Raw genomic sequence first — 15,872 nt, forward strand, 5'->3', positions numbered from 1 at the left:
AACCTCCTCCTGTTTCAGTGACAAATACAGAAATACAGAGGGTATTTCTAGACTGTGATTGGAAAGCTTTATTTAGCAGGAGGAGAGAAAATCAATCTTCAACATTGTCGGGGGGGGGGGGAGGGGAATCTTATTTGTGTACATGCAGTGAGATGAGGGTGGGATGGGATTCCCACAATGGTCTATTATGCAATTTTGTATTTTCTTTTGTACTGTATCAATGTCAGGTTAATTGGGACAGAAACCCTCCTTTAGACCCTTTTAACTAGTACACAAAAGAAACTAATTGAATTAGATACATCTTTTATTTAATGAACTCTAATTATTAAAAGATGTTTTGTATGTTTTTGAACTGTGCCAGGCTGTTCATTTTAGCTAGAAATAAATTGGTTTTGGTTTGTACATGTTTAGCCTTTGCCCTATGGTTCTTCCATTGACTCCTCTCACCCTTTACTGACTATTTAGTCTTTTGTGATGAAATACTTATGTCCAGGGTTTATTGGCAGTCAGGTCTCATTGGGGTCAATTTCCAGGATCAAGGCTATACAGGAGTTGGACCTGAATTTGGTGCATGGTCAAAATCAAGCAGAAGTCAAGGACCAGAGCAGCAAACAAGAACTGGAGGAGCCTAAGGGGATCAAGCATTTTATAGCACACTCATTACTGGGCACTCAAGGATTTTTGCTGATCCTATTCACAATGCCATCTGCCTCCCATGCATCTCCTGCTCTTTCTGGCCTTCTCGTGAAAAAAAAAAAAAAGAGACTCTGGTAAGTCTGATTTATTTTTTAAAATGTAACTTGCTGCTATCTCCTGCTGTGTGCAAGAGAAACGGCGCGATAAAAACGCTCACTTAATGGGCCACATGGTCACTATTTACTACCTCTTTCTTCTCAGTTGAGAAAGAGGAAGTGTTGTGTGACGGAAGCGGGGCAGAGAAGTGACAGTAAGGAACCGTAATTTTCCCCATCTGATGAAACTCTAAAGCAGCAAAATCCAAGAAAGCAATAGTTGCTCAGCACTTAATTTTTTTAAAAATAATTTTATTGATTTTCTATAGTTACAAATAATAAATCATATACATACATTAAAAAAATATTCATCTTCAATTCTAACTATACGTTATACTTCTTAAACTAACTCACATTAATAAGTGCACCCCAACCACTGGGGTCCTATTCTACTTTCCAAAATTGCATTGAATCCTCTGGAGGTGTTCTTCCTCCCCCTTTTACTAATACATATTCTAAGAAGAATTTCCATATCTCTTCAAAATCGCAGTAAGCACTTAGCCAAAGGCAGGTAGAAGTCAAGATTCAAGCACCAATTAGGAAAAGAGAGCCAAGCACAGTCCTCACTCTAGAGCCTGAGAACCAAATTCAATTTCATAGAAACTCTCTGGGACCACATTCCAGTGGTGGGTGGGGCCAAATGCAAAAGGGGCAGACCCAAAATACCAGCTTAAATCAGATACTACTAGAAACTAAGCCTTAGGAGAGGCTTTTCACCCTTTTGGAATGGGGAAAACCCTGTGCAAGCCCGGGAAACTTCTGAATGGTTGCAAGTAGATGGTAAGGGGGTGGAGCAAGGGAACATTGCCATTTTGGGGAGCTAGGATTGGGACCTGAGGTGAGCTGGATCTGGCCCCAGGCCTGAGGGTTGGCACCTCTACTCAGACTGAGTTCTAAGCCCTGGGCTTGATGTGATGGGACTGGCCCTTGGGGTCAGCTGTTTAGAAAGGCAGGGATTGCTGCCTTGAAGCCGAAGCTGAGTCTACAAGGCTTGCAGTTGGAACAAAGTGCTGGTGATACAGAAGGTAAGGAACTGGAACCTGACAGCTGGGAACCTGGGTTTGAGACACCCCCATTCCCCCTGGACTTATCATGTTGTTGTTTAATTTTTTCAGTACATTTGTTTTGTCTGCTTTTGCCCCACAAAGAACTTTGAAACTCAGAAGTGAGCTTCACTCCCTAGTATTAGTGCAATAAAACAGATATGCTACCTTATTTTATCTCTGTTATGTATGTGCATGGATTTACTGAGTTCACCTGGAGGATTTTGTCAGAATGCATATCTTCCCTTTGGAAGCCAAGAATTAGGAGCAGCCTATTTACAGCAATCCTTAAAATGAGGTAGAGGCTATAGATAGCTATTTTATGCTTTATTCAGTAACCAGGAGTTGGGGAAAATATATAATCTCTGAAACGCAGTAAATCACTTCTCTTTGGGTTTTGAGGAACTTGAAAACACTAAATCCCTCTAAGTGACACAAACAGAAAATATATATGTAGATTTCAACACTTGTTATTGACTTTTCAAAGCAACCTCCCCTTTTGGGGGATTGTACTCATATTTTATGTAGCATAGAAAGTTCTGGGCCTGACCAAACGTACTAATTCTTGTCCTTTAACTATAAGTAAAAGAGTCCAGGAATGGGAATTATAAAAGTTGAGTTCCAACACACAGTGGAGGCTGGTGGCTCTGATGTCAGTAGGTCAGTGAATCTGCTCTGGATTTCAGTCAGAACCAGTCAAGGAACTTTGGATATCTCCTTTAGAACTCTGACTGAAACCAAGAGCAGATTCACAGCCCCACTGACATTGGAGTCACCAGCCTCCACTGCCAACACATCTGGTGGGCATCACGTTAGCGCAGGCTGGGGCATTTGCACTCATTTCCTTTGAGTGCAAATGCCCCTTTTCTTCCCTTAACCATGTGACACGCTATACCTGCACTGATGAAGGCTAACCAGAGTTTTCAGTTAAGTGAATATTTGAAACAGTTTCCAAAGGGAAGGGGAATGAGCAATTCCACAGCCTGTTCTCCATTGCATAAACACCGTTAAATATGGAAATGATTTACATATTTACTGTACTGGTCCTCTATAGTAACTGGAAAGCATCCACAGTTATTTAGGGTTGCCAGGTTGAGACTCTGAGAGGGAACCTGCTCCTTTAAGAGTTGCACAGAAGAGAAAATTCAGCCAGCTGTGGATTTTCTGGCTCTTGCAACACTGTGATGGGGAACCCACAAAATGGTGACAGTCTACCTTCTATTGTATGCATCATACTTATCAAAAAATTCAACTAATTATTATTACAACTCATTGGAAAATTCAGGGCAGAAAAACTTGGATGGTAGGAAAAGAAACAAATCCAATTTAACTGATAATAGTTTCTAGTTACTGGTCTATATAGGCCCAGGCTTATTCTGGCCCCTAAGGAGATTATGGACGCCCAGACACTGCTTTAGGCTTCTGCTACAAAAGTGAAACTATTTCTTCCAGTTCATCCACATGGCAGCTCTTGTGTTGGGACTTCTGACATGTCTAGGGTGACCATATTTGGGAAACCAAAAAAGAGGACACCTAGTGTGTGGGGGGGGAAGCAGCTTTCTGAGTCCTGCAGAAAGTACGTTATTCCCCCGCCACCTTAAAGAACCCGATTGGAGTGGAGGAGGGGAAAGGATTTCATTCTGCACCACCACCACCCACTCCAATTGGGGCCTTTTCTATAATGTCCACGAATGACCCACTTTCCCCTTTAAGACCTCAACTGGAGCTCGGGGTGGGGAAATGATGTGCCTCAAGAAAGCATGTCATTCCCTCCTGCCATGCTTATGGCAGCCTTAAAGGGGAAGGTGTGTCATTCCAGGACATTATTGAAAATTATAGAAAATCCCCCCTGACACCATGGAAAGAACAAAAACGAGGACAAATCCGGGGAAATCCTGACAGTTGGTCACCCTAGACATGTCTCTTAAAGAGACAGAATATGTCACCTTCCTTCTCTGCAACACTGAAAGACACACGAGACCTCTCAAACTCTGGATCTGGCAACTTTACACATGCTATTACCACCAGAAGAATTAATGGCAAAGCGGAAAGGTTTTTACCATACCTCAGATTTTTGTGGCGTGAACTGAACTACTCACCATTTAACTGCCATTAAAACATTAATGTCTTAATGTGACCTTATGTTTCAAGCTCACAGAGTCTTATAAAAGATAAATAGGAAATTGAGTAGTTGCCAATGTGGATGGAAAATCGTCTCAAACTGTAAGCTTTTATTCTGTGGTAAGATCTTGTTACGCAAGTATGAGGCTCAATAGTAGCTGTATTATTATGTAGTCTTAATAGCCTATGTATTATGGATGCAGTAAAACATCTCTTTGAAAAGCAAATGCAACACAAGTGAAACCCACTATTCATTCTAGCAATCCAAACCCTAAAGGCCAATCTGGATGATTATCAAAAATGCAGTTTTCCCCTTAGTGTGACATTCTAGTCATGATCTACCACCAGCAATACTATATATAGAGATGAGCAAAACCCACTAGTTAAATTCTATCATTGTTGCATTTCCCCACACCCTGTTAAGTGGGGACCCATTCCTCTTATTTTCTCCTGACCATTCTGAAGTGCTAAATAATTCCAGATCTTGAGAGATGCGTCTTCTTTCATTTGGCCTATACTTTAGAGAAGGCTAGAAAAATCAGATGTCCCTGCTGTTTCTTTGCTTCCCTGTACTTCAGTATTGACAACTTGAGGCTCTTCTGACGTCTTGGCCTAGAACCCCCATTATCCCTCACCCTGCTTTTAATTAATGTATTAGTTTTAAATGTTTTAATTAGTTATATGATGTTTGCATTCATGTTGTACCCCACCTCGATCTAGAGGGAGAGGCGGGTAACAAATAAATTTGTTATTATTATTGGCTATGCTGGCTAGGGCAGGTGGAAGTTGTAGGACAAAGATTTGGAGGGCCACAAGTTGCCCACCCTTTCTTTAGTGCAAGAGAAATTCCAGCCTTCGGACATACACAGATGCAGACTCTGTTTCAGCATGTGACATCCATCATAGGGATGCTTGAGAAATTTGACATTTTACTGAATTCTGATTGGAACTGACCAGATCAGCACCTCCCAGACTAATGGGGAAATTGGAATGTCATTGATTTCACACCCTATGAATTTTGTGATGCAGCTCTTGGCTCATACCCAGCCCCCAAACCAAAATGGGATTGAAAATGCTTGTTTTATTATATATAATAAAATATATTTAGAATTGTGTTCATTCAGATCAAATGTGTTAATGCAGAAATAGGGTTGGATCTATATTTAGTTAATTTTAGAGCAATGGGACCTAAGTTAGTTATGACTAATTTAAGTTCCATTTATGTCAATGGGTCTACCCTATGTATGATTAAATATAGATCCAACCCACAAGATGGAAGGGACTTATGAATGAACGCATGTGAAATTGACATGGAATGGAAATTGGCTGATCCCCCATTCCCTTAATCCTTTAGAAACAGCCGGGGGCCCAGTGGAGCCCATCATCAACATCTGCTCTAGGATTCCTCTCCCTTTCCACCATTTAAATGATGTAGCATTGCTCTGGGGCACTATGAGAAATTGAAATAGTGGCCTCTAGCTATCTAGCACTGATGCACAACATTGTGACTGCTAACATTTAGAAGCAGCTGGACACAAGATAAGCCCATGAGGAAGCCACTGAGGTAAGAACAGGTCCTTTTATGTTCAGAGGCATTATGTTTCTCAATACCAGGTGCTGAGAAGCAAAGGACAGGGGGCCTTCATGACCTGATCACATGTTTTCTGGCTGATCACATCTGTCTGACAGAAATAGGATAATACTTAACTAAATGGAGTTTTGGTTGAATCCAGCAATGCTGGATTCAACAATCTTGTGGATGCCTACAGCAGTGAAGATGGAGGTACGCATGTGTGGTCCCTTGCCTCTGTAGTATCTGATTCCCCTGATGCATTCTTTCCATGTGTGTGGGCATTTGTGTGCACTTTTGGAATTTCTATCCTCCTGGATGCAGACATTCAGACTGGGTTTAGACAACATAATAACCAATGGTGGTTTAAATAGTCAACGATTGGTTATTTGACCCACTGTGGGGTATCGTGTTGTGTGGAGGGAGCTTTTTAACCAACTGTTGGTTATTTGGCAGAAATAACATATGCAAATAACCCCCTCCCTCCTGCTGTCACCTGTAACTGCTGAACTTTCCAACTAAGATTGTAGTGCCTGAATTTGCTTTCCTTTTCCCCCTCCTCCTCCCTCCCAATCCCCTTTCCTTTTGTGTCATGTCTTTTAGATTGTAAGCCTGTGAGCAGGGACTGTCAAGAAATACTTTTGTAAGCCGCCATGAGAGCCTTTTTTGGCTGAATGGTGGCATAAAAATCCTTAAATAAAAATAAATAAATAAATAATCGGACTGGCGAATTAGAAGCAGAGCGGGGGGCTTTGCCTGCCCTTAAGGCGGAGGCGAGGAGGATTGGGGGGCCAGCGGAGTGAAGGCGGATCCTTCGCCTCGATCCGGAGCTCCGCCGGAAAGGTAAGTGGGGTTTACCGGGCCCTGCTGCTGTCGCTGTCGCCCATGCGGCGACAGCGGCAGGGCCCGGTAAACCCCCCCTCCCTTACCTGCGTCCATCCGCGGTCCGTCGGCTTCTTCAATTGCGCCCGCGGTTCAACCAGGAAGTCTAGGTCGCACTTGCGGCCCAGACTTCCTGGTTGAACCGTGGGCTCAATTGAAGAAGCCGACAGACCACAGACGGAGGCAGGTAAGGCCCCCCTCCCCCTTGGTCCCTTACTGGGCTCTGCTGCCGTCGCAGCACGGGCGGCGACGGCAGCAGGGCCCGGTAACCCCCCGCCCTCCTCTCCCGGCCTTACCTGGCGCCACTCCCCTCCACTGCGGAGCGCCGATTCAGAGCCGGAGCTCCGCAGCGAAGAGGAGCGGAGTATGGGCGGAGCGGCGCGGAGCGGGCCGATCCGAAATTTTCGGATCGGCCTGCGGGGCGGAGCGGGGGGTCCGTGCACACCCCTAATTATCATATTGTGTGGGGAGTACTCCCCAAATAAACAACTGATGAGTTGATTAATACCCCACCATTGACTATTGTATTGTCCAAACGCAGCCTCAGTGTTTGCTCACCTGCTAGTCAACTGTTTCTTGAAAGCCCTTAGCAACCTGTGGTTCCCTGAAACAATTCCCATTGCTCTTTGGAGTTTGTCCTCTTATCCAATCGATATGGAAACACTTCAAACCTATGGCTACCTGCAACCTTTATCTCTTTTCTTTCAAGATAGGATTCCTGGGGCCTATCACCTCTTCCAGGAAGAAAATTCGTTTTCTGCTCTCTAATCCCCCACATCTATGTATCTACCAGGACAAAGTACTTTTGTATCTAGGGGGGATTCCACACGTCGTACTGAGGGCGCTTCAATGCGCACCCAGTGCGCACCCAAAGTGATCGTGTAACTTGCCTGTTCGAAGAGACAAGGAAGAGGCGTCCTTGCCGCCAACGCCAACCACCTACCTCCTCGCCGGCCGGGTCGGACAGCTCGGCCGAAGAAGGTGGGGTGGAGAGCTCTCCACCCCGCCTCCTTCCGCCGAGCTCTCCGACCCAGCTGGCGAGGAGGTAGGTGGGTGGCGGCGGCGGCAAGGACGCCTCTTCCTCGTCTCTTCCAGGCAAGCTACACGATCGCTTTGGGTGCGCACTGGGGGCGCATGGAAGCGCCCTCATACGACGTGTGGAATCCCCCTAGATATGTTTATTCTTAGGATTTCTCTAATATTCCTTTTAGACAGCTCCTTCCAGTTTTCATGCCTGATCCTAAGACTGATACTGAGTCGGCCCTCCAGACCCCTAGACATTTGGCCTTCTGACTTGAGAGAACAGTTCCTTTCTTCAAAAAACATGAATCACTTGATTTGGTTTGGATAGCCCAGTCTCTTCTCAATGGTTTCTCACTGGATTGTTTTCACCATGACTTTATGTTATTTGTTGTTGGAAGGTCAGCCTCTTTGGCAATCACCATATGCTCTACCTTTTCTGAAAGGTTCCTGGTACTTGAAATCTGCAGAGAAACTCTCTGGTTAAATTTATCTACATTTGTAAAACATTATGACCTTGTTCCGACACCAAGCTAAGCCATAGTGGTTAAGCATTTTGAGCTAAACATTATGGCTTAAGCATGTCATGTGAAACTTGACAATATGTTGTGTGAACCATTCCTAACTATGATGGCTACATAACCATGGTTTAAACATGCTCACTAACCATTTGCTGCAAAAGGGTTAGTGACCTAACCATGGCTTAGCATGTTGTCTGAACAGGCCCTATGTCTTGAGGTCTTGAGGAAACAGACCAATACTCCTTTTAGTAGAGCTGTCCTCGACAAGCTACTCAACTGCTGTTGTCCACACACTCATTTGGGTATGTATCAACTCTTTAGTTTTGCCTGAATGGAGAACATGAAAAACAAACAAACTCAGGTCGCTTACCTGTAACTGAGCTTCTTTGCATAGTCATCCATGCAATGCAATCACACCACCACCCTCCTTCCATACTGCAGGTGCCTCTTTCTTATATGGAGTATTCTTATGGCAGTTATGAAAGAACAGGGTGGGACTATGCTTGTCCTAGCTTTCAAGGCACGCACAAAAGCAAAAAACACCACCAGCATGTTTCCATTTGAGAGTTGGGCTACCAATGTCAGTTTCTAGGCTTTAGCTCTAAAAAAAAAATGCCCGGACATTGCTCTATGCTGGTGCATATGTTCATGGGCATTGTTATATAAGGGCACATCTTAGCATTTTCCCTGGATCTTTTTATATACCTCAGTGACATTGTCTGCCTTAATATAAGCCTACCTGTTTCCTCTGAGCTGAACAAACTAAAAGATATTAGAACTCACTTCCTTGGCATACCAATAGTTGTAGCATGAAGGCAGAAGCCTTTTAAACTGTACAATACACTGACCCTCTCAGACGACATCCTAAGACATGGTGGCTAAGCATTTTAAGCTAAACATTATGGCTTAGCATGTCATGTGAACCATGGTCATGTAGCCACCTAACCAAGGTTTAAACACACTCACTTGCTGCAAAAAGGTTAGTGGCCTAACCATGGCTTAGTGTATTGTCTGAACAGACCCCTACCACCTTCCCTTCCACAGTCTGTTCATTGTTTTTTCTTCTTCCCCTTCTCTCTGCCTTGCTTCTCTTATATGCCCACTTCTAGGAGCATGCTTGCAATGAAAGTTTGAAGAGAGAGGGGGAAGGAGAGGAAGCTAGACTGGTATTTCATACAGCATTTGATTTTATTGCCCCAGACTGGAACAGAAGGTCAGTCGGTTCAGCATGACAAAGGATAAACTAGCCTTCACAAACCTCTTTCCCCCTTCACCTTTAATTTCCCCCCACATATCTGTAGGCAGCAGATTATTCCAAAAGGAGAATTAGGGCTATATGGCATCATGTTCCAGGAAGGGCTGGGGAGGCTACGTGCAGAGTTCCTCATGGCACTGCCATAGGAACACAAAAAGCTGCCTTATCATGAGTCAGACCATTGGTCCATCTTGCCCAGAATTGCAGACAGCAGCTGGCAGTGGCTCCCCAGGGTTTCAGGCAGTTTTTTCCCTGTCCTATTGGAGATGCCAGGGATTGAACCTGGAATCTTCTGCATGCACACCTAGTACTCCACCACTGAGCTATGGCCCCTCTCCAGTGGGGTTTTAAAATACGTTTTACTGTTTGTTTTTAAAAGAAAAGAAAACCTTTCAGCCACATCACCTCATAAAGTCAATTAAGTATGTACAACCCTCATGTACCTTCCAGCCCAATTTCTCTTCCCATCTGAAAAGAGCTACATGGGTTTGGGAATTATTTCTCTCCTCCTCCTTTTCCAATCACCATTTTTCTTTTCCTCTTCTTCCCTCCTTTATCCCATCCTGGGCTTTTCCCCTCTTCTTTATTCCATCCAGAGCAAGTATTGGGGAATTCTCAAGAGGGGAGGGTGGTGGGTAAGAAATGTTCTGAACTATATTTGACAAGAGGATTTATTTTTCTCCTTGTCCAATTCTTTGGGGAAAGTGGGCTAATGACATAGTAGTAGAGGAATGATTCTGGGGCTCTTTCGTTTGTCAGTTGAGATCCAGCGATGGATTGAAAAGCTTTAATATAAACAGGAAATAAATGTGTGTGAGGGGGATAACTGCTCACTTATACAATCCTATATATGTCTACTCAGAGGTAAATCCCATTATGTTCAGTGGGGCATAGTCCCAAGAAAAGTTCAGTGGACTGAAGCCCAAGTTATTTTTTGCTGCCTGATTCTCGATATGCTTACTCAGAGATAAGTCATGGGATGTGACCATGGCACTGCAGGGTTAATGAGCTGGCCACTGCATTCCACTCCACTGATGTAGCTACCCTTTCAGCTAAGTCCTGTGCATGATTTGTCATTTGGGCTCTAGCTTCAGTGGTGAGGGAAAGGCACTTTGTACATGCTCAGAGGTACTTCTTTCATAAGTAAGCCCTGATATTGAAAACAGACTCCTTGTCTGAATTGTGGTGAAGTCTTGGCACAAATTAAGTTATTAGAAGGAGGAGAAGAGCTTGCACATAACAAGGAGGATGTAGTATCTGTTGGATGGAGCATTGCTGGAGGATGGAAAAATGAGGAGGGATTGTTGTTAGTGGGGAACAGAACGTTCATTTGTATGGGATATATTCCATGGAGGGATAAGTTGCAATTGCTATGTTCAGAGGCACTTTTAGTTTTTGCTAACATTAGTGAAATGTAAATAAAGTCTAGTAATTCTAAATTTGCACGCACACACACACATGCACAACATGTCTGTCTGTCTGTCTGTCTCTCTCTGTGTATGTGTAATAAGCATGTGCATATTCCAGGGGTGTACTATGTATGACTTTCATCCCTCCCTGAAATAGTGTGTTTGTGTGTGTATAAACATAAACAAAATCTGCAGTAGCCATTTTGAAGTGTTTTTGGCCCTCAGAATTCTCCATAGCAAATACAGTGTGTCCAACTGGGAAGTCTGAGGAGTAAAACTGGCCCCCTGACCTCCCAAAGTTGCCCACTGCCAATATATACATATACATAGTATATACATAGACAGATGCAATTTTATGTCATGGGCCTGTGCCCCAGATCTTTCAAGTATTTAGCAACGCCCCTGAGCATGTGTGACTGAATACAGACTACCTAAAGAACATAATCTATTCTTCTTCTACAACCATTTAAATGTCAAGTATGGTATGAAAGGAGATGTGGAGAATTCTTAAGTCATATCTCCTCAGCAGTACTAATCAAATATATATGAGAAATGGATACTTTCCCTGCCTCCTCTCCTCAGGTTGGCTCCTGATTGCCAGTTTTCAGCTATTCATCTAATTACTGCCTCAGATCATTTACCTGTCACAGCTGACAATGATATGGATGTTGGCCAACCTGAAATCGCCTCATTAAATTATTTAAAGATCAAATATTTGTGAATACTATTGTGAAGAATATCCATCCGGATAACAAGAGTGATTTTGTATTTTTAGCTGTGCCTCAGAGTATTTAAGCAATGCTGTACTTTGATCAGCTCCACTTAAAGAATAGATTGACTGCCCACCAGTAATTTAAAAGTAATAGGGAACATTATTATACCTGAATTATTGACTCTGCACTTAGATATAAAATGACTTTCCAATATTCAGACAGATCCTTGCTTGAAAATAAAACTTGGTGCTGGCTCAGACATTTCATTAGGCCTGGGGCTACATCTGCTCTGCCTGGGGTCCCAATCCAGTTCTCCGGGATTTCCCTTCCCCCGGCCCTTCCCTCTGTCTGCAGATCATTTGGTGGTTTCCTGGCCTTTTCAGTGTTCTTTCATATTTGGAATGGTAGAAATGCCTCCCCTAAGGCTTAGTTATTGGCACTAAGAGCTGTAAGCTAAAACAGGCTGCTATTTGGGTCCCCCCCCCTTACCTTGTGGCCTGCCCAACACTGGAGTGCAGCCTGTGAGACCTTCTCTGAAATTGAATTTGGCCTTTGGATTCAACACCCCCTTTTTAGTGGGTACACATGGTCAAATGTATGCACTCATTTCCCCCTGTGCATGCTGCAAGTTATGTACAGAGAACAGTCACAATTGGCCCTTCGCTCCCTGCAGTACGATTAAGATATATATCTATATATATATCTATATATATAGATATATATATAGGGTTGGATCCACAGCAGTGCTGCCACACATGCTGGAGGAAGGAGGTGGGGAAGTGATCTTCACAATTCCTCCTTGTTCCTGCAGCCTCCTCTGAAAGCTGCTCTGAGGGTCTGAGCGATCCTTTGGAACAGCATGAGAGGTGATGCAGGGGAATTCAGTGGAGAATGCTACCCCACCCCTTTCCTCCAGCAGTGAGTCTCCACTGGATCCTGATGCCTTCTTTGAATAGGACAAGCCCTTCTGTTCACAGAATGACCAATCTAGGAGCGTTTTCAGATGGGGGAAATCACATCACTTTGCCTCCTGCTTCTGTCCCACAATAGGGATGAGCAGCTTCCTCTTCCTTCACATGGAGAAGAAAGAAGAAGCAAGTAGTGACCACGTGGCCCATTCAGTGGGCATTTTTGTAGTGCAGCTTCTGCTGCACACAGCAGGGAATGGCGCTAATTACCATCAGAGCCAAGAATAAATGGATTTTCCAGGTTGTATTTTGCAGCAGAAAAAACAGCACAAGAATATTAAAAATGGCTAGCTGCAGGCCCTGACACTCAGCATAGCCCACTTTGGCTTAATCAATATTCTGAACTGGCCTGTTATGACTACTCCTGGAACCTGATTTTTCTGGTAAGGCTAGTATGCCTTTAGTTGTTGCCTGTCCTGAAGAAATTTAACAGCTGCAGCTTCTTCTGTCATGAAGACAAAATCACTAGTAAAGTTTTAAGAAACAACATGTCTTTGAATCCAAACTTTATTAGTTATTTCTTTGATTTATACTCCACCTTTCTACCAAAAAATAGCACTCAAGGCAGCTGTAAATCTTCTCCACTGTAAGATAAGACTATAAATCTTCTCCACAGTAAAATATTTACTTACAAGATGTTTTTAAAGCAGTGAAGTAAAACATTAAGAACAGGAGTATCTCCATATTCTCAAAAGTATTTTTTGGAACTTTATCATCCCTTACATTTTAAAAACAAAACAAACATACAACCATACAAACAAAAGCAATCAAGTAAGATAGGATATTTTCCAGGCAACTCATCACTCTGGATGCCTTCCCCAGCAGGGGAGTAACAATGACATTATAACAAGTACATCGGAATGTATTATAGCAGTATCCATTTTCACACAGTAATCCCCATTACTTGGTACATCGGTCAGCTGGGCATGATTCAGACTAATATTGCTTGTTACACCACAGTAATTTCAGATTGATTCCATCTACATTCTCAAGTTACAGATACTTCATCATCAGGAAGACATGTCAAGGTATGCACTTCTATAAATGATTGTACCCTTGCTAGCAACTTCCTTTGGTAAGGTCAAAACAGCAGTCTAAAATCTACTGCACTCTGAAGGTAAAATACAATTTGTGAACAAAACCTGATAGTCTCTTTCTGATGTCAAATACAATATGATCACCAAAGGTGTCTTTCATATGGCACTCTATGGTTAGCTTTCTAACACTATCTTGGAAATCAAGCATGAGTAAAACATGTAATGGAGTTTTATCCGAATCTCTTTTCTAGTATTGGAGACAGGTTCCAGAGGGTGGTAAGGTCAGATATTTGCTGTGGTTCCAAGACTGGCAAAAGCCCACCAGTTCCAGAAAGTCACTATTTACTTTACATGAGCATCCAAGATGTCAGAGGCTGAATGAGAGAATTCTTGATTTGCATGTACCCCTCTAGCAGGGGGAACACTATGAGTACTTTGCCCAAATGCCCCCTCCATGTGTTTAGGGCACTTTCAATTAGGGGTGGGGAACCTTAGACCCAGGGGCTGAATCTGACTCTCCTGGGGACCCAATCCTGCCTTCCACGACTTCCCAGGTACCCATACTTCCTTCTCCCCAACAATCAGTTATCCTCCAGGGCATTTCCTATGCTTTGCAACCTTTATAGAGATGCCCCACTAATGTGGAAAGTCTGGTATTTCTGTGAATGTCAGCATGAGACCCTGGTTTATTTGCACAATTCTGCTATACCACCACAGTGCTACTTAGTGGTTGTATAATCTAAAACATAGAAAGGCAGAAAAAGAAAAACCTGGGAAATCAAACATGAGTAAAGGAGCCAATCTCAATCTCCCAAAGATTCTGGAAGCAGAATCCCCGGTAAAGTGGTGGCTCAAAAGGCTTATGAAGAAAAGCCCTGAATCTAAAATATGCTGTATTATTTTTTGTATGTTGAGCACCACCCCCTTTAGCCCTGTCCCCTTTGCCTTCAAACCCACCCACCATTGTAATGTAGCCTCCAAGAGCATCTCAAGAATTGAATTTGGTCCTTGGGCTGAAAGAAGTTCCCCTGCTTTAAATCAACTATGTGATGAGATTCAAATATACTTTACAAATAATATGGTCCCAATTCACTGTGGAAGCGTGAAGTTTTACATAAGCAAATGCAAAGAACTTTGACATCCTTTCATATCGCTGTCAAAGTGCTGATTATACACTCTAGTATTGCTTAAGTAGCAAATGTTAGACATTGTACAGAATTGAATATTTGGTCTCCCCACCCCCTTCCTGAATTCCTTTGGTGGCTTGTTTGATTTAGCTATAGAACGTGAAGAACTGTCAATAACACTAGTAAATGCAATCATTTCTGTGTGCTTTGTGCAGGCGATTAAATTAGGTTTGCATTGCAGTTTGTAAAATGTACACTGCATGTCTTAGACTAAGCTGCTGGTTGTTCAGACAGCATTTAAAGTGTCATATAGAGAATTCTGTATACCTGTGGGCAGCAGTGTTGAGATATATGTGGAAGGGGTTATGTGAAAGGTCCAGCATTACCTGGCACATAGGTTTGCTAATTGTATTGGTTGGGAAGCCAGAGCACATTGGCTCTAGAAATGAGAGAATTTGTCTGTTTCCAGTCTGGGTCACTTTTGTATATTTTACCCATCTTTCAGTTCAGTTCCATTTCTGAATTAATCTGCAATTAAGAAGAAACTCTTTCAAAATGCACATTTAAATGTGTATTTTCTCTCAAAATACATAACTAAATGTGTATTTTGATACATTTAAACTGCCAAGAACTGCACCAAAAGATTTGGAAAACCGCAACATCCAGGGACAACAAAGTTTCGATCTGCACATTCATCTGAGAGGTGCGGGGGCTGTCTTGATGGGGCTGCATTGGTGCTGTGTCCCTTCAAACCCTCGCATTTTCACTCCCTTGGGACTGCGCCAGGTAATCTCCATTATTTATTTATTTATTTATTTATTGCCAGGCTTCAATTTTATCAAATACAATTGCGGCCGTCCATATGGTGTGCCACTTGGAAGCAAAGCCATCACTGTCTTCATCATCACAACAACCCATTAAGTCAAAATACTCACAAAAAGTCTGAAGGACCTCCCCCCCTTCCCACAATGTACCTAGCATACCTTATAAACACAGATCCGGTACTTTCAGTAGGGCTGAGGGGGGAAGGCTCGCCACTTGATGTCCGGAAGCTCTGTTGATTCTTGTATGAAGAATCTGAACGAAGTTCCAAATCAGCACAATGTCTTTTTCTTACCATTTTAACAAAATGAAATGGATATTAGAAAAAGAATCTGTGTTTCTCCTCTGTCCCTAAGCACAGATTTCCACAGCACAAACATTTGCTGGCATTCGACGTGGATTTTTACTCTGAATCCAGCTCAAGCAGGACTTTCTAAGTTAATAAGTTACTTCTTGGCATGATGTCACATGCTATTTTGCCTTCTCACGGTCAACCTTTTGTGTACCTGTCTGAAGGTAGTCTTATTGACTTTAGTACTCTGGATATTAGTAATACTAATGTGCTGCTAAGGCATCAGAGTAAAGGTGGGGGA

At 42.9% G+C, this 15,872-nt stretch overlaps 1 protein-coding gene across 1 annotated transcript in view; it reads right to left on the minus strand.

Moving 5' to 3' along the window:
• Nucleotides 1-15,651, minus strand: part of GRAMD2B (GRAM domain containing 2B) — a 61,593-nt gene extending 45,942 nt beyond the window's left edge. Inside the window, exon 1 of the mRNA XM_063128595.1 lies at nt 15,441-15,651. Coding sequence (XP_062984665.1) covers nt 15,441-15,577 — 137 coding nt within the window. The 5' untranslated portion in view covers nt 15,578-15,651. The remainder of the gene's footprint in view (nt 1-15,440) is intronic.
• Between the last annotated feature and the right edge of the window lie 221 nt (nt 15,652-15,872).

This window comes from Elgaria multicarinata, chromosome 6 (assembly GCF_023053635.1).
Source record: "Elgaria multicarinata webbii isolate HBS135686 ecotype San Diego chromosome 6, rElgMul1.1.pri, whole genome shotgun sequence".
Lineage (NCBI taxonomy): Eukaryota > Metazoa > Chordata > Lepidosauria > Squamata > Anguidae > Elgaria > Elgaria multicarinata.